Source organism: Barbus barbus, assembly GCF_936440315.1.
Source record: "Barbus barbus genome assembly, chromosome: 39".
In the NCBI taxonomy this organism is placed as follows: domain Eukaryota; kingdom Metazoa; phylum Chordata; class Actinopteri; order Cypriniformes; family Cyprinidae; genus Barbus; species Barbus barbus.
This window is the reverse complement of record NC_136717.1, coordinates 14,573,619-14,593,774: the sequence shown is the minus strand read 5'-3', so window position 1 is coordinate 14,593,774 and position 20,156 is coordinate 14,573,619. Positions and strand designations below refer to the sequence as shown.

Sequence of the window (20,156 nt, the reverse complement as noted above, 5' to 3'; positions counted from 1 at the left end):
TTTGTGAACAGCCTCTGCGTTGGCAGCCATCTTGTGGAGAGACTCCGGTGAAGCAGCCATCTTGGGAAGAGACTATAGGTTGACGGCTGTCTTGGGAAGAGACTGTGAGCTGATGGCAATCTTGGGAAGAGACTGTGAGTACATGCCCATGTTGTGAAGAGGCTCTGGTGTGGAGATAACCAGGCTGGAAGGTTCTGAGAGTACACGACTAGCAACCATTAGAATGGGACATGCTGGTGATCAAGGTGGGTCAAGTTCTGTGGCCAATGAAACTTGGTGCATTGTTTCAAACACAATCCTCCACCTCTCCCACAGTGAAGGAGGAACCAAATGACAACAGAGCATAGTCCAAAAACTCCTCGAGGACCAACACAAGTGAGAACAGATTTCAATGATTCATTCAGTCCATAAAAGACAAAAAAACAATCGCATAGTCCGGGAGATCAGAGAAATATGCAATGTCCAAAAATTCTTTGATGTGGTCCTCGAGGGAATGCGTTCCCTGTCGGAGGCCAATTAACCTTTTTACTGGGTCCTTGTCTGGACTGGGTTGCTCAGTAAAGCCGCTGGATCTGGGTATGACTGAGTATTTTGTAAAGTGGTGAAGTGACAATAGAGTTGACGATCCAAGTGCAAGGCTTTATTATGAGCATAGTCAGAACAGGTGTGGTGAACAATAGCAAATAACAATGGCCGAGGCAAGGCAAAAGTGTAATCCAGAAAACAGGTAGTGGTCAGGGCAGGCAGCAAACAATCAGTAACAAGGAAAACAAGGCAAAAACGCAGACAAGGCAAGAAAACAAAGAACTAGGAAATCACAGGGAAACACTGAAACCAGGAAAACAATGGAAGGCTAAACAATGCTCAGCAACATGTGTCTGTGAGTGTGAATATTTTATAGACCCCCTGATTGATAATGGGAAGAGTCTGTAATTGGTTCCTAGGCAGGGGATTCTGGGAAATGCAGTCCGGGGTGGAGTAGCAAAGGAGTTAAATGAAGTGCCCTCTAGAGGAGCTCATAGGCACTCCAGCTAGAGATTTTGACAATAATAATTTTATGGTAATTAATTTATCTAGATATAACATCAACAATTAATCAACACTCCCTCTAATGCTGTTGTGTGCCTTTGGATATGTGCACAATAGTGTAAAAATTGTCACAACATTAATAACTACTGCAAATATAACAAGTGGTTTCTTTTTAAACTGAAACAGTTCAGAACATAATGATGCAAACTTTAAAAATGAGGGAAATCCAAATTCTGCTATAAAGCAGTTGTGGAAAAACAATAGTGTCATTATTCAGCTCAGTTCAATAAATGTGTAAAGTTCAATTCAGCAATAAGCAGCTCTACTTAAGACAGTAGTGTCATTATTCAGTTCGATGTTGATTCAGTTCAGTTCAATAACAGTGTTGATGTTGCAAAATTCATCAGTTATGAACAAATTTAATTCAGCTCTAAGTCAGCTGAGTCATCATTCAGCTCAATTCAGTTCAAGTTTTGTTCTCATCCGATAGTGTCAGTGCAATCGATAATATTGTTGCATATTAAAGGGTTAGTTCACCCCCAAATTAAAATTCTGTCATTAATTACTCTCGGATACGTTGTTTTCGTTCAAATCAAAGCGCAAACAACATAGAAAACATGTCCGCATGACGCAGCTTACCGATCTCCTTGCTACGTTTCTGGACCTTGATCATGGTAATTACATTGCTGTCTATGGGAGGGTCAGAGAGCTCTCGATATTTGTGTTCTGAAGATGAACAGAGGTCTTATGGGGTTAGAACGACATGAGGGTGAGTAATTAATGACAGCATTTTAATTTTTGGGTGAACTATCCCTTTAAGGGTCTTCTAGAGATAACTCAAGTAACACACAGTAGCTGGTCAGAAAAACTACAGTAGCAGTCATGGGAAAAACTGCAGCAGAATCAGACCCATGACACAGGTTAATAGTCCGTGAGGTGAAGGTACATGAGGTAAAACTCCAAACCTAAAGCGTAAAACTTCAATTGTGAATTGTCAGTTGTGCAATTAGTCAAGTCAAGTCAAGGCACCTTTATTTATATAGCGCTTTTAACTATGTAAATTGTGTCAAAGCAACTGCACAATATCCAAAAAAAAAAGGAAATAATGTGTCAATAGTGTAAAATGAAAAAAAAAAAAAAATTGCAATCAGGTCGACGATATCGCTGGAAATGAATTGTCCCCAACTAAGCAAGCCAGAGGCGACAGTGGCAAGGAACCAAAACTCCATCAGAGACAGAATGGAGAAAAAAACCTTGGGAGAAACCAGGCTCAGTCGGGGGCCAGTTCTCCTCTGGCCAAACGAACCAGCAGTTCAATTCCAACTGCAGCAAAGTCAGATTGTAAGGTCTCAACTGGTTCCAGAGGTCATTTGGTAATTCTGTACGTTGTCTGAGCGTTGGCATCCTCCGAAATCCTCTGAGGGGTTGGCATTATCTTTTCTCAGGTGTTCGGTCATCTCAGATCATTTAAGGGTTGGATCCAGACTGAAGCTTCTGTCATTCCTAGTTACCACGGGATGTTAATCCCGTGGCAGAAACAGAGACAAATAGAGACATAATTAGCGTAGCTGCTGTTCCATCTATGCAAAAAATGATTTGTTCAACCCAAGCTAAAGAATAATAATAATGTACATTTGATCAGATATACTACAGTACAAGATTATAAGATGCATTATGTGAATGCTTGGCTAAAGAGATGTGTCTTTAATCTAGATTTAAACGTAGAGAGTGTGTCTGAACCCCGAACGTTATCAGGAAGGCTATTCCAAAGTTTAGGAGCCAAATGTAAAAAAAAAAAAAAAAAAAGCTCTACCTCCTTTAGTGGACTTTGCTATCCTAGGTACTACCAAAAGTCCAGAGTTTTGCGACCTTAGGAAGTGGGTTGGATTGTAGCGTGGTAGAAGATGAGTTAGGTACGCAGGAGCTAAACCATTTAGGGCCTTATAGGCAAGTAATAATATTTTGTAAATGATACGGAACTGAATAGGTAGCCAGTGCAGAGACTGTAAAATTGGGGTAATATGATCATATTTTCTTGACCTGGTAAGAACTCTAGCCGCTGCATTTTGGACTATCTGTAGCTTGTTTATTGAAGATGCAGGACAACCAGCTAGCAGTGCATTATAATAGTCCAGTCTAGAGGTCATGAATGCATGAACTAGCTTTTCTGCATCAGAAACAGGTAGCATGTTTCGAAGCTTGGCAATGTTTCTAAGATGGAAGAATGCTGTTTTTGTAACATGGGGAATATGATTTTTAAAGGACAAGTTGTGGTCTAATATAACACCCAGATTTTTGACTTTAGAGGATGTGACGGCGCATCCGTCTAGTTGCAAATTGTAATCCAAGAGATTCTGTGTATTGTTTTTTGGTCCAATAAATAATATCTCTGTCTTATCTGAATTTAATAGGAGGAAATTATTGGTCATCCAATCTTTTACATTTTTTACACAATCTATTAGCTTAGTTTAGAAGTTTCATCTGGTTTTGTTGAGATATATAGTTGAGTATCATCAGCATAACAATGAAAACTAATCCCGTATTTTCTAATAATATTACCAAGAGGCAACATGTATATTGAAAATAAAAGAGGACCTAGGACTGATCCTTGTGGTACTCCATACTTTACTTGTGATAACTGTGATGACTCTCCATTTAAATGAACAAAGTGGTAGCGATCGGACAGGTATGATTTAAACCACCTTAAAGCCTGCCCTTGAATAGCAATATGGTTTTGTAGTCGATCTGAGTATATCATGGTCTATAGTGTCGAACGCAGCACTAAGGTCAAGTAATACTAGCAATGAGATGCAGCCTTGGTCTGAAGCAAGAAGAAAGTCATTTGTAATTTTAACAAGTGCAGTTTCTGTACTATGGTGAGGCCTGAAACCTGACTGAAATTCTTCATAGAGATCATTTTTTTGCAAGAAGGAGCACAATTGAGCAGACACAACTTTTTCTAAAATTTTTGACATAAACGGAAGATTTGAAATGGGTCTGTAATTTGCCAGTTCATTAGAATCTAGTCAAGTTCAAGTTCAAGTTGAGCTTTATTGTCATTCCGCTACATGTGGGGACATATAGTGGAACGAAATGTCGTGTCTCACAGGACCACGGTGCTACATAAATACAGACATACAACAATGAAGTAAAAAACACTATAAACCTATACACTACTAACCTACTGACAGATTTAACTATAAGTATACTATAAGTATTTACCCTATACAAACTAAAAGAATAAAGGATAAAAAATACAACTATACGAATGCTTCACATAAATATTACCCTATACAAACTAAAAAATAGAAGATAAAAAATACAAACTATACGAATGCTTCACAAATACTGTACATGTGCAAAGAGAGACATTTGAGTCAGCAGCTGGTTGGGGAACAGTGCAGGATGATTTGTAGTGCATGAGCATGTAAACATACATATATTGCTGAGTCTTTTGTGAGATTGTGCACACGCAGCAGTGTGTGTAAGTGTCCATAGTGCACATAGTGTAAAGTTGTGGTTTACACAACTAGTTGTGGTTTATTTAGCTCTTCCTGTCCTATAGTTGTAAAGCACTGCAGTTTTTCTTTGGGTGAGATGAATGAAGCTGAAATACTGGACGCAGTAGAATTTACATTTGCTATTTTATTTCTGATGTTATCTATTTTATCAGTAAAGAAATTCATAAAGTCATTACTATTAAACTGTGAGGGAATATTTAGATCGGGTGGTGTCTGTTTATTTGTTAATCTAGCCACTGTGCTAAATAAGAACCTTGGATTGTTTTGGTTATTATGTATGATTTTGCAGATATGCTCTGCCCTGGCAGCTTTTAGAGCCTGTCTATAGCTGGACATACTGTTTTTCCACGCAGTTCTAAAAACTTCCAGTTTAGTTTTTCTCCATTTGCGCTCAAGATTACGAGTTTCTTTCTTGAGAGAATGGGTATAACTGTTGTACCATGGCACAGTACGGTTTTCTCTAACCTTTTTCAATTTTAGGGGGGCAACAGCTTCTAATGTATTAGAGAAGATGTTGCTAGTTATTTCTTCTAGTTCATGTGTATTTATGGGTACACAGAGCAGTTGAGATAAATCAGGCAGGTTATTTGTGAATCTGTCTTTGGTGGCTGGAACAATAGTTCTGCCCGGATGATAACGCGGAGCCATATAATTAATATCAGTAATACGCAGCATGCACGATACAAGGAAATAATCAGTAACATCATCACTTTGAGGTACGATATCTATATCGGTAAGATCAATTCCATGCGATATAATTAAATCTAGCGTATGATTAAAACGATGAGTGGGCCCGGTGACGTTTTGCTTGACTCCAAAAGAGTTTATTAGGTCAGTAAACGCAAGTCCTAGCGCATCATTTGTATTATCTACGTGAATGTTAAAATCTCCGACAATTAGCAGTTTATCAACACTAACCAATAGATCTGAGAGGAAATCTGCAAATTCTTTTAGGAAATCTGTATATGGCCCTGGCGGTCTATACACAGTAGCCAGAGCAAGAGACAGGAGAGATTTATTTTGCATATCTAACAGTGTAACATTAAGCAGAAGTATTTCGAATGAGTTAAACCTCCTGTATCCTGTTTTCTGAGTAACATTGAGAATATCACTATATATTGTTGCCACACCGCCGCCACGACCAGTCTGACGGGGCTCATGTTTATAACAGTAGCTTGGTGGTGTAGACTCATTTAGACCAAAATATTCATTTGGTTTCAGCCAGGTTTCAGTCAGGCAGAGTACATCAAAATTATTATCTGTGATCATTTCATTTACAATAACTGCTTTGGGTGCGAGTGATCTAATATTTAGGAGCCCAAGCTTCAAAAATTGTTTTTGTTCATTTATTTTGTGTTTTTCTGGTTTAATCACGGTCAGATTTTTTCTAGACCCTGCATTAAATTTATATTTTGACCTCGCTATTCGGGCAGTTGAGGAAATTCAGGGTCTCACCAGCAATCCTGAAAACTTTCTATTCAGGGACCATAGAAAGTGGATTGACTCTCAGTGCATCTCAGTGTGGTATGGAAACAGCTCCAATCAGGACTGCAAAGCACTACAGAGAGTTGTGCGCTTAGCTGAGCGCATCTCAGGGTCTGCTCTCCCCTCTCTGCAGGACATCTACCTCAAACGCTGCAAAAATAGAGCTGTTAAAATCTTCAAGGACTCAAATCACCCTGCTAACCGACTATTCACTCTGCTTCCATCTGGTAAGCGCTTCCGTAGCCTGATGGCAAAAACTGAGAGACTTAGGAGGAGCTTCTTCCCCCAGGCCATCAGGCTCCTAAACTCTAACTCTGTATCATAACATCACATGACTCCATGTATATACCACTATATCAATAGCTATTCATAATTTTTCTCTACCTCATATTGCTGCTATTTAAATACCCTGGACAACTTTTTGCACATTCTTTTTGCACATTCCTCTTAGTACTATTTAAGTCAACAACATACTGACCTGTACTGACCTGCACATTTATATTTATATTTTTTTATCTTTTATTTTATTTTATTCCTCTTATTTTTTCTACTTTTCTTTTTCTTAATATTTGTATTCTATATAATTGCACTGTCCTTGGAGCGGACCTGACCTACATTTCACTGCTGGTTATACCCTGTATAATTGTGTATGTGACAAATAAAAATCTTGAATCTTGAATCTTGAAGTACCAGATCGAGTGGTACTTCAATATAGGTACTACCTAGTACACGAGAGGTACTACCTCCCCCCAAAAAAATAATTGGGGGAAGTAGTAGGGCTCCTGCCGAAGAGGTAAGTGACCGGGTTGACTTGTTTGGTTATGGTGAAGGGGCCAACAAATCTGGGACTTAGTTTCTTGCAGGGTAGGCGCATCCTGATGTCCCTGGTTGACAGCCAGACCTTCTGTCCAGGTTGGTACTGGGGAGCTTCAGATCTTCAAAGGTCAGCTATTATCTTGCGCCTACGCACTGCTCGCTGAATATGGTGATGAGCATCGTCCCAGACCCTCTCGCTCTGTAGGAACCAGTAGTCTACTGATGGTACATCCGACGGTTCCCCAGGCCAGAGGAACAGGGGTGGCTGGTAACCGAGTACGCACTGGAACGAAGTCATACCGGTGGCAGGTTGGCGCAGGGAGTTTTGGGCGTACTCGGCCCAGCCAATGATCTGGTTCCAAGAGTCACGGTGGCCATGGCAGAAGGTTCGAAGGAATCGTCCTACTTCCTGGATCTTTCTTTCTGTCTGCCCGTTTGTCTGGGGTGGTATCCCGAGGACAGACTGATGGTCACACCTAGAAGTTTGAAGGAGGCATTCCATACCTGTGATATAAATTGTGGTCCACGATCAGAGACGATATCCTCTGGGATGCCATAATATCGTATGATGTGGTTGAACATCAATTCCGTGGTCTCCATTGCTGTGGGCAAGTCTTTGAGGGGAAGAAGATGACATGACTTAAAAAATCGATCAACGACCACAAGGATGCATGTGTTACCATCGGATGCAGGTAGGTCAGTGACGAAATCGACTCCTAGGTGTGACCAGGGCCAGTTGGGAACGGGCAGAGGAAGTAGCTTGCCTGCTGGCAAGTGGCGTGGACTCTTGGACATGGCACAATCTACACAGCCTTGGACGAACCTTCTTACACCTCTAGCAATATTGGGCCACCAGAAAGGATCTCTTAGCAGCGAGAGGGTATTGTTGGCCCCTGGGTGGCCAGTGCCCAGAGATGCATGAATTGACTGAATGAGAGATGTACGTTGAGTCCTGGGTACATATTGCAATCCGGGTGGACAGCCCGGCGGAGTGTCCGTGGAAGCATTGGAGGAGGTGAACGGACTAGAGTTCCACTGAAAGGGACTTACGATGATTTTCTTGGGGAGGATGCTTTCTGGTTCTTCACTGATTTCTCATGGAGGCGAGACAGAGCGTCGGCTTTCACATTCTTGGGACCAGGTTGATAGGAAATCGTGAAGTTAAAGCGTGTGAAAAAGAGGGCCCATTGGGCTTGGCGAGGGTTAAGTCTCTTGGTTTCTCTCAGATATTGCTAATTCTTATGATCAGTAAGGAGAGTGAAAAGATGTTGCGCACCCTCCAACCAATGCCTCCACTCTTCTAGGGCCAGCTTGATCCATTTGCAAGGCTTTATTAGAAAACATGGTCGTAATACAGGCAGGGTCAATAGGAGCAAACAGGTATGGCATAGGCGAGACACAAGAGCAATCCTAGAGCAAGCGTGGGTCGACAATCGGCAAACAGTATCCAAACAGGGCAAGGCAGAGAGAATAATCCAGGAACACGGGCAGGAATCAAAACACAGAAAATCAAACTAGATATACTGGGAACGCTCTGTAAGGTAGCAAGGCTAAACAATACTCGGCAGTGACACAGAGAAAGTGCAAGGCTTAAAAGTGCGTGTGATTGGGTGATGGTGATTGTGAGATGGTTCTCAGGTGCAAGCGTGATCAGTGTGAACAGCTGTGTGTCGTCAGTGCAATGTATAATGGGAAATGGAGTCCAATGTGCTGTGTAGTGTGAAAGTCCATGTGGTAAGCAGGTGACCTCTGGTGGTGAACAAATGGAAGTTGCATGGACCAGATTCGTGACAGGTAGCGATGTTCGGCCATGCTCCGGGAGTAGATGAGGATGTCATCTATGTAGACCAGCACGAACACATGCAGACCAGAATATGATATGTATCACATCATGTAATGCCTTACACTTGAAGAACCCTAATTTTCATCAAACATAGAATGCTTTCCACTTTTTTGCTATGTGAAATGGTATTTCCTGCCTATGCAAGTGTTTAATGGATTAACAACCACATTTCTCCAATATTCATAGTGGTTGCTGTGCACAGAGTTGTAATATTTTTTTAATGCCATTACTGTGACAAGTTTTCATTCTGTACATACAGAAACACGCAAAAATAAACAAGCTGAGAAACTACATCTTACTTCCTGTTTGCAACTATTTCAGTGCCATAAACAACAATCGCAATTAATTAATCTACACTTCAGAGGCTATAAACGAAAACAAAATGACGAGTGATGACCACACAAATACACAAAGACACACTATTACAATTACAGCTCGTGCTTTCAGACACAATCCATCAGAGAGTGATAAAAATAAAAGATTGGAGAGACTGCTATTTATAGCTATATATTTTTGCCATGTGTTGCATGTACTGAAAAGTTAAAATAGTAATTTTCATAGTAATTACTTTTGCTTTATAAAACAGGGTCAACAATTAAAGAAGTAGTAGTATGTCCCAGAACTATTGGCCTAATTTGTTTTTAACATATACAGATGTATGCTTTTTCCCTTGTCTGCAAAGTGAGTTATACAAGATGGGTGACAGGTTTTGTGATATTTGCATCAGGACAAAAACTAATATGAATATTATTATTAAAAATGTTGATCTTTTACTTCGTAAAAATCTCCTTTCCCTTGATGTCATAAGTTACATTTTAAAACGATTAAGCATATTTTTTCATTTAATTTAGTGTCTTTTATGAGTATTTTTATTTATTTATTTTTAACGTTCACTCAAGTAACTGTATAGAAAGTTTGTCTTCGTTTTATAAATCAAAATGTCTCTGTTGTTGCTAGATCTCCGCCTTCATCTCACAGAGCTACTTCACATCCACCCACTTCACGCTTACACTCATCTGAGCGCTGCTGATCTCTGTGACAAGATCTCCTCATCAAATACACTAGTAGGCCTATCCAACTGCTCATTTACTTATTAAATAAGATGGGAAGATACTTACTTGGAATACTTGTACTTTTGAAATACTGCATTTGCGGTGATGTGGTGAACTTTGATGGAGACATCAAGGATTGTGTAGTTGGTAACAGTAAGTTATTTGTTCTTACTGAACATCGACTACATCAGATGAGACACGATCTGCATGAGGAGAAGAGGAAAGACATCACTAATGCTACTCACCATAACAGAGTCAACATTCTGGTGCCTTTTGACACCAACGGCACCCTGATAACGTGTGGGACTTATTGTGAAGTTCTTGATATAAATGATATTACAAACAGTATTTACTATGAAACTACTTTATTTGTAGGACTGCGACAAAATGAGAAATCTGTTGCCTTCATAAGCGGTAGGTACCTTTTGGTTGGGAAAAAGGATGATGATGCAAAAGCTCAGGATAACAGGTATTCTGTTGTTAGCTTGCTGAGCACTTTACATGATCAACCTGGAGGAATTTTCTCAAGAACAGCAGAATCATCAGAGGCCTTCATTCAGAGCACAGTGAGAGATGTGGAGTTTGTTGATGGATTCCAGAGAGTTTCGCCCTCAGAATCCTATTTATTTCTCAACGCAAAGACTGACTCTGAGAGGAAAGTGCTCGTCCTGTGTATGAACAGCTCTAAAGGGAAAAAGTCAGATATTATCAAATCTCTACAGGCTGCAACGATACGATGCTGCAGTGATAAAGTTCGTCCAGTGCTCGTCGCCTCCACCGTTATTCCCTCAGTGAACGGTGTTATTTGGGCAGGTGCGTTCAGTGCGCAGAATCAGCAGGATCCGGAGAACAGCGCTCTGGCTCTGTACGACATCAGCAACGTTCAAGGACAAGTGAAGGGCTTCTGCGCTAATGGAGAAAAACCATGTGGATCTGAGGTGAGAAATTGCATTCATACATGCTTTTAAAAAAGGAGAACAGTATTTTACCTTGTTGAGACATTGATAAGATTTGTAATAGAATGTTGCAAGATAAAACATTTATTTTTTATTCACTCTTTAAATAAAAGTTGCTTATGTAAAGTTGTATTATGTTGTTTGTGTTTCAGAGAGGTAGTGAACTTCAGCCGCTCTCTGTGGTGTTCAAGTACAGCTCAATATCAGCAGTGGCAGCAGTTAGAAATGGATTCTGGATTGTGCTGTTCATAGGAACCAGTGATGGACAACTCATAAAGGTCTGCCTCGTATTCTATTTTTCACTAGTTTCTTAAATGTTATCATCTCTAGTTAAAAAACTAGAGGGTATAAGTAGGTTGCATTGCACCTGTGAATTTGTGGGGCTTGTTAAAATTATAAGGCTTATGGATCATGAAGTATTGTTAAACACAGTAAGCATCTTTAATGGCCACACAAATATTTTCTCTGACTTATTTTCTGCATTTCCACGTTTGTGGAATTTGTGAATAATATGTAGTTGATAGCCCAGCAATGAACAGCGAAATTAATCAGTTGCATGAATAAAGCACCACAGTCATATAATGATTTGGCTAAAGTTTGGATAATGCTGTTGTTTATATTTTTAGCTGATGTTGGATGAGAAATTCACACCAGGCTGTCCAACAGTGTTGTATAAATCTGATGATGACCGCGCAGTGCTTCCCAGAATGCAGTTTGATCCAGTAGATACCAAACATATCTACATTGCTCTGAAGAAACAGGTGAGATTTACAAATGTACAGTCAATAAAAAGTGTCAACACTTTATTTTAAATTACTTGGTATGCTTACTCACTAAAAGTTGTACTTGAGGCACATTCAGTGAAATCATTCATTTACATACTGAATCTTCAGACCACGTTTGAAAAACCTTTCACCCTTGCATTTCTGTTTCAGGTCATTTGTAAATATATTTTGAATATTAATACAGGTCAAGTCACCTTTATTTCTACACTCTCCGAAAAAAAGGTACAAAAGCGGTCACTGTGGCAGTACCTTTTTAAAAGGTACAATTATACCTTTTATACTTTTAAATATGGACATTTTAAGTACAAAGGTGTACCTATTGAAAAGTGACAGCTTTTGTACCTTTTTTGCTGAAAGTGTGTAACGATTCCTACAATAGAGATTGTTTCAAAGCAGCAGAAACAAATTCAAATTGACAAACTCCTGTGCGCTCCACTGCACACTGAACAAGCAAAACACACAAGATAGTATCATATCCGTCTGCTCGTCTTGTATATGGCTAATCATTTGATGTTTGTGTGTAGAGTTACTGTGCTAAAAAAAATTATGAGTTTAAATAGTTTTAAAGAAGTATTTGCTTTTGCAAGAGAGTTGAATTTAAGAGAGAATTTTTTTATTTAAAGTAAATTTCTTTATGCTTGAAGCATAACAGCCTACTATCAACCTGCATTTTCACAATTATTAACAGTTATCATAAGTCTAATATGCAATGAATATATTAAAAAATCTGAGTGCTTTTCTTTCTTTCTTTCTTTCTTTCTTTGTAAATGTGTGCACCATAGCTTGTTATATTACCCTGGCATTTAATGATTCTATACTGTAACATTGATGCAATGTGTTTTAATAGAGCTGCAGAAGGAATGACTGTAATTTTGACATCTTTTTTTCTGACTGATTTCTCTGTTTTTTTGTTAAATTTTCCTTATTTTGAAAAGTCATGCAAACTTTTTTTTTTTTCTGCTCATGTTTTTGATGTAGTTAAGAAGAGTGTCTGTGGTTCCATGTGCTAAATACAGCACTCTGAAAGACTGCAGAGCTGCTCTGGATCCTCTCTGTGGCTGGTGTGTGAACACACTGAGGTCAGATTGATATCTGTTGCAAGTAAAAAAGAATTTAATGTGCTAGCCAGTTTAAAAAAAAAATTGATAACCATCCTTGCATGACAACCCTAAATGATATATTTCTGCTTGTCTAGATGCTCCACCCAAGATGAATGTTCGAAATCTTCATGGGTGTTCACCCCAAAAGACTCCCTTCAGGAACTACTGGTTTCTTTTCAGGTTTGGGCAGAGAAACCTTCCAGCAAGGTATTGTAATATTAGCTTCAAATAAAAATATCTTCAATGCACTGAAAACACATCTGCAATTTCTATTGACCAGTCAATGCCCACTCCTACAGATTACTCTACATCTTTCCTTGAGTCTGGAGAGCACAGAAAATCCCACCTTCTCATGCACCTTCACCACAGGAAGTGTGAAGCTGTGTGACGGGTCTGATCTGGATGCAGTTTTCCCAAACTGCTACTGTAGTTTTTCTGACCAGCTACTATCTATTGGAGGTTGGTTCTCTATCAGTGCAGTGTATTGTTGCGTGCTTAAAGCACACTAAAAGCAAGATTTTACTGTCCTCAGTATACTCCAGCCACTATATTGTCTATATTTTATTGAGAAATTTCTTACCGTCATTAAATGCAGCTATAGTATGCATGCAGCTGATATGCATAACAGCAGCATTTCAATGGAAAAAGAGCACAGTCTTACATAGCTCTCACACCACATGCATAATTAAACAGACAGAGCAGGGTCTGCCATGGCATTAATATACAGAGAAACATCATTAGACGATAAAGCAGTCATTCACTACTAACAAGGCCAAATTCCGTAAATAAGCCCTAAAAAATGCCAACAGTAATTCCCAAAATCTAAGACTCTTGAAGAATCATTTGTTTAAGTCAATGTATAAGTGAACGGCAACTCTGATGCTGTTACATTAAAAATAATGCTAAGGAAATTAGCTCAAGCAATTGCTAAATAGCAGGAAGAAAGTGTAAATCCCCAACATAGAACTCATAAATAAAACATAACTTATGATGACAACAAAAGTTTTTGCCTATAATTTCACACTTACACAAGGGGACTAGTAACATTGATTCAATAATATGAGTGTGTCTGTATGTTGTAGGGAGGAAATTATTTATAAATTCTGTGACCGCAGAGCATATCTACAAATCTTAGTGTTATTTCCTTTCACTCTCTCAGCAACCGTAACCATGGTAGTAAACCTCATGACACATCTGAAACCAATTAATTTTAGAGTAAAGTTTCTCATAAGCTGAGAAACCTTTTTTTTTTTCCAAGTATCTCCTAAAAAGAAATACAAGCAAAATAAAGGAGACTAGCTGTATGCCATGCAAGCCACTTTGAATGTTTGCTAAATGCATAAATGCAGTATCAATGTGAGAAGTCCTGATCAGCCTGTCTGGTCTATTCTGCAGTATTGACTATCTGCATCCAGAAAACGTTTTAAAAAATGTTGTTATCTTTTTGATAATCCATTCAGGTTTAAACATCTCAGCTGAAGTGGCTGTTGGGAATCAGAAAATCACAGAGAGGCTGGTGCTGAAAGACTGCCTGAATATCAAAGATAATTCACCAAGTGTTTCTTATACACAGTAAGAAATGCAGAGCCTAAAAGTGTTTCAAAATAAATTATAAATTTTAAAAATGCCATGTATGGGTTTAACACATTTCAGGTGTGTGTTGGCATCACAACGTAACATTAAATATATGCAGGTGCGTTCGTTGTATCTCAGCTGGGTGTCACTGGTCCTCTTCCTCTCAGCGTTGTGAATGGGCACATGAACGTGGACCAAAGTTAAACATACAGGTGAGACAAGGTGTAACCTACAATCCACTAATTCAGTATATGCTTACTGGGAAATAGCATGAACTTCATAAAGATTCAAGATGTTTAATTTATTGTTGATATCTAAATTATCTTTGCACTGGCTGAAGAAAACTTAGGAAGTAAACAAACCACTCTGTCTTTCTCCTCTCTTTAGGATGCATGTAAGGATGTGCTCTATGAGACGAAATATAAAGTAAGTGTCATTCCCGAGTACTGAGGATTTTTTTTTTTTATGAGGACCAAAGGTTATGTTAAATGCCCTTTTAAATACATTTTTGCTGCATCTTACATATTCACCAATTGGTATCCTGTAGGAACCGGAAATTCTCTCTCTGGAGCCGAGCAAGGCTTCTTTCAATGGCAGAAACAATGTTTCACTAAGAGGAAGGAACCTGGAATCTGTCACTAAAATCCGTGTTCAAGGGGATCTGGAGTGCATTCCTAAAGAGTGAGACTGTGTGTTTGTTTAGAATGTGTGTAGATTCAGATAAATGATACTGTATCTGGACATGAATGTTTCTCTTCAGATCTCCAGTGCTGGATCGCTCCAGTGACACTTTAAGGTTCCACATTCCTCCCAGTGCAACTAAAGGAACAGTGAAAGTGTGTGTTGTTACTCCTGACGACCGTTGTCATGGTAACAGCATCTTCACTTACAGTTCTCAGCCCAGCTGCACAGGAATACAGCCCACAGTCACCTGGAGCAGGTCAGACAGCTTCCACACACATACATGTGCTTTTTATTGACAGATTCTTTCATTATTATTTTTGTAATTCAGATATTATATATTATTTTATACCATATATTACTGATTTGGCTCCTGCCTGATTCTGATGTCTACTTTTTGATAAAATTTTCTTAAATGTCTCTTCAGTGGTGGAAGGAAGATTCATGTTCAGGGCAGCAATCTGGAAGTTGTGGAATCAGTTACTGTCAAATCCAGTTATAGTTACTATAATCTGAAAACACAATACAACAGAAGCTCAGGGGTAAGATGTGTGCTTATTACTCCTGCATTAGGCTAAAAATTAGCTTTACCCTAAAGAGGATCCAGTCTAGCAGTCTATAGCACTGTATCTGATTATGGACATCAACAGTCAAACAGCCCACATTCACGAGTTCTAGTTTGACCGATTGTTTAATTACTTTACTAGTATAATTGTTAAATGTACTTCATTGAATATCAATATTTATTAATTCAAACATCACATGTAATCTGTGAATAGATTACATGTAATGTTTGAATTAATAAATATTGACAGTCAATGAAGTACATTTAACAATTATACTTTTATAACAAGTAACAATTATAGCTTCACTCTTTACAAGTCACATGTATTAGTTATATTTTCTCTTTCTCAGGACGTGTGGTTTCACTCCCCCAAATGCAGTTATTATGATAAATGTGGTTCTTTAAGCTTGCCTGTGGGGAACTCCACTGTGGACTGTGGGTATTTGTCCTATGAGTATGATCCAGGATTCATTGGATTCACCACCTTACAGGTGGCCAGTGATCTACAGGTGAACATTAAGGTGAGTTTAACATCAGTGTACTGTCTGCATGTAGTGGCATATATAGGTATTAAAAAAAAAGGTATTAAAAAAAAAATCAGTAGGCCTAAATATTATTATTGTGAGCAGTCAGGGTTTCTACACATCCGTATGTAAAACTCACAACCTCCGAACAACCCACACTCACTGTTTCTCAGAAAAGGGCAGATATGCTGAATCTGAATATGAATGAGGTGACTGTGACGGGTCTACAGGGAGATCGGCAGTATCAGTGTGTTCTGGAGAAGATTGAGTCCTATTCTGTTCTCTGTGAGATTAAAGGAGAATCGGGAGCCATCCCAACAGTGGACAAACTCAATGTAAGTGTGTTTTGATATGTATGGTAAATGTAATGCTGTCTCTCAGTAGATTATGGGAGGGAGAATCTCTACACTGTTAAGTTTATTATAAATCTTTGTCAACTTTGAGATATTTTATGAGTAGGACATTTCTTTCCTTGTCATTTCAGATCAGTGTTGGGGATTTTTATATGATCCTAAGTGGAGAAAGACCAAAGTATTTGCATTTTTTTTCTATTGCATTTTCTTTAATATTCTTATTCTTTTTTCTTATCTTTTGTAATTTGTTATTTATTTTACGGATGTAATATAATACCTAATCTGTTCTCCAGACAGCAGGTGGCGCCTTATACTTACAGATTATCATATGCTGCAAAAACTTAGCCATTTAATGCTCTTATAGAGGACTGGTCTATTATTTATCACTGTAGTACAATTATTTTGCATTAGAAGTCTTTGATTGTATCTTTTTCACTGTTCTCTTATCAACCTAATATTTTGATGTTATCAGTATACTTGTAAAACAAAGTATAATTAAATAAAAAAAATTCATGATCATTACAGAGACATATTCAGAGTATTACTATAGATACATGATTTAACTCAGCTATTAACCCTTTCAGGCATATCATTTTATTTAGACATCACTGGCATGAATTGGTAATACGTTTTATTATCAAAATAACTCCTAAATGCAATATAAATATACTTTATATCTAAATATCTGAATATAATACAGAAAACTCAGCATAAAATGTTAAGATTTTATAGTTGTGCAATTATTGTGGTACATTTTCATTCTGTAACATGTAAGGCTGTGTGCAAAAATAGACCTAGTTCAGAAAAAAAAAAACACTACATCTCCACCAAAAGCTTGTGTGTGCTATATTTACCAGTGCCTACACAACAATCAAAATTTCACAAAATGGAAATATTCCTTCTGAAAGGGTGATAAAAGAAAACCAAATGAGAGGCAGAGCAAAGAAAAACACCAAAACCTAATACCTGCTCTGAATGTAATATGGAACATTATTCTGCTTAATAGAGTCACTGAAAATTACCTTGGAAAAGAAGAACTGCTTCAAAGAACTCAATTTACCATAATTATTCTAGCAGAAAAGCATCACTAGTGCACTGATGATAGAGCCCACAAATACACAAAGAGACACACTCATGCAATTACAGCTCATGCTTGAGACACAATCCATCAGACAGTGATAAAAATAAAGTTATGGAGAGACTGTTATCACTATAGCAACAAGACGAGCCGCATTCCTGAGTTCTTTGCTTGTGAAAGGATCAATAGCACATTACCTACTCCTTCTAACGTTCCAGGAAACCTGAAGTATTTTCCAATAGACAGAACCACTTCTTCTTAATTATGTATTTTTGCAAGTCTGAGGGGGTACATTTTTATTTCACCCTTAGATTCTATTAAGATTTTTGTTTTAAAATAAATCTCTTATGCTCACCAAGGCTGCATTTATTTGATTAAAAACAGTAGTTTTAAAATGTAATTTATTCCTGTGATGGCATTTTCAGCAGTCATTACACGAGTCTTCAGTGTCACATGATCCTTCAGAAAATTATTATTGGTGCTCAGTTATTAATAATGGTTATTATTATTATCAATGTTGAAAACAGTTTTTGCTCTTTAATATTTTTGTGCAATTTTCTTTCAGAAATCTTTAAAGAATTGAAGGTTCAATAAACAGCCTTTATTTGAAATCGAAATCTTCTGTAACATTGTCATATTTGATCTTGCGGAATAAAAGCATTCATTTCTTTCTCTCATTTAAATCTTACTTACCCCCAACTCTTGAATGGTGGTTAATCACAGTTCTAAAAAATATATTAAGCAGCACATCCATTTTACCCATTTATAATAAGAATATTTTTCTTCAGCTCCAAATCAACATTTTGGAATGATTTCCAAAAAATCATGTGACACTGGAGACTGGAGTAATGGCTGTTGAAAATTCAGCTTTTTCATGCCAGGAACTTTAAAGCTTTTAAATAGAACGTTTAAATAGAAAACATAAGAGACTTCTTTCAAAAACAGTAAAAAAATAAATGAATTAATTAAAAATTAAATATTCAGTCTTTTTACTGGTGGTATATATATATATATATATATATGATTACATGAATTTACTGATTCAGCTTTCACATCAGCAAAAGCAACGCATCGGTTGGTAAGCCCTTCAAGGAACTCGAGCATCATTCACAGAAAAATCACTGCGCTCACACACACATAAACACTCCCCTCGATCACAGCAGAGAAAGAAGCAGTCCTGAACTCCCAGAAATGAACCCTGCTGAGGCTTTTGGGAAAAGGGCATCTGCTTCCAATAAGCCCCGGTTAATACTTGTTATCTGCACATTCAGGGGTATATGGAGATTTCTCAGAATCCTCATCTGAAGCTCCCCTCACAGACACAGAACTACAAGCGGTCACCACGTCCCTGAGGAGACCCCAAGAGATTTATGTGCAGGAATAAATAGAAATATGGAAGCATTTATGAAACTGAAAAATAATTATGGAATGAGCGTGAATATGTTTTATAAGCCTAACAGAGGCATAGGACAAGGTGTTCTGTGGAAGGACTGTGCATGTTTTAATGAGCTTGTTTACCAAGAAGGAGATTTTATTAAAGTAATAATACTATTTTTAATACTAAACCTATCATCATGAAGAATTTCCGTTTCACCTCTAGTGTTTTTATACTGAGCAAATACTATTTTTTATTTCTTATTTTTGAAGCTGTCATATTGTGAATATTTTGCATTTTTATTTGTTTATTATTTTGCAAATGCGTTTTGTGTTTTCCACATGGGAACTCAACACAATATAGGTGATTTCTGAAGGGACATTTGGTCCCCATAATAAGCAAAACCTGACATAAACACACATCTCACTTCTCAATTCACGTCTCCTTTTTGTGTATGTGTGTGTTTGTGTTAGAGAGAGAGAGAGAACTGAAACAAACTGAACAGTTCACACAGGCGGCCTATTCAACCTCTGGCTAACATGACAGGTGACAGCTCTGTGCAAAGGTATTCTGTTCAACTCTTTATAACGCCCTTAAACTATCTGTGAGCAAACATTCTTGGAATTAAATGGTTCATTAGATATTTAAAAACTTCTTGTCAAGTCATTTGAAACACAAAACTTCGACTGAATGATACTGCAGTGCTTCTGTTAGGCTCAGTTCAATGTTTAGAGACAATTCCCTCAGCCTGACTAAATACAAGTGCCAAAAGCATGTAAAGACAGTAATCAGAGAGAGACCAAACTGCAAGGCAAACAAACTGGCTTCCCCAACACTAATTTAGACTCAATAAATCTCATGTGACAAGGTGAGCTGAAGCGAAAGACTGAAAGAGAGTGAGAAACACAGACAGAAAGAGACAGTGGATCAGTTAAAACACTGACAAAAATGTGACATAACAACAAGTGTATAAAATGTTATGAATGAGAAAAAAAATACTTCACAGTAATTAGCAATTTGATCATTATTACAATCTCTTTCCATAAATATATACATAAAATGTAATCTATGCCATTAATGAGAAAAACATTTCAAATTAACAAGTTTAACATTCTTAGTTAAAATATATACATAAAATAAAATAAATTAATGTATGATTCATGATAACATTCAAAAATATTCAAATTCATGATAACATTCAATAATTCATGCTCTAGCCATAAATGAGAAGAAAACAATGCTTAACATTAATGAAAAATTTGATAATTCTTTAGTCTCTTTTAATAAATATATGCATACAGTATAACACAATAAAATAATTAATTCATGCTCTAGCCATGTTTCATTTATGCTCTAGCCATAGAAAATAAATGTTTCACACTAAGTAACAATTTGATAATTATTACAGTATATTAAAT

General features: G+C 37.6%; 1 protein-coding gene across 1 annotated transcript; it reads left to right on the top strand.

The window, feature by feature from the left end:
• The first annotated feature begins 9,704 nt into the window (after positions 1-9,704).
• Positions 9,705-16,808, top strand: LOC306858453 (plexin-C1-like). The gene is made up of 15 exons (XM_079399011.1): positions 9,705-10,684; positions 10,855-10,980; positions 11,329-11,463; positions 12,466-12,566; positions 12,683-12,794; positions 12,887-13,046; positions 14,048-14,159; positions 14,281-14,374; positions 14,550-14,588; positions 14,710-14,843; positions 14,923-15,102; positions 15,271-15,385; positions 15,759-15,929; positions 16,106-16,267; positions 16,417-16,808. The coding sequence occupies exons 1-15, from the start codon at positions 9,797-9,799 to the stop codon at positions 16,552-16,554; spliced, it is 2,667 nt and encodes an 888-aa protein (XP_079255137.1). The 5' UTR covers positions 9,705-9,796; the 3' UTR covers positions 16,555-16,808.
• The last annotated feature ends 3,348 nt before the right edge of the window (positions 16,809-20,156 follow it).

Excerpts from the sequence above, each read along its gene's own strand:
- LOC306858453 (XM_079399011.1), top strand. The coding sequence starts at position 9,797 with ATGGGAAGATACTTACTTGGAATACTTGTACTTTTGAAATACTGCATT. Across the intron at positions 10,981-11,328 it reads GTGATGGACAACTCATAAAG|CTGATGTTGGATGAGAAATT; the intron begins GTCTGCCTCGTA and ends TTATATTTTTAG. Across the intron at positions 15,386-15,758 it reads AATACAACAGAAGCTCAGGG|GACGTGTGGTTTCACTCCCC; the intron begins GTAAGATGTGTG and ends TCTCTTTCTCAG.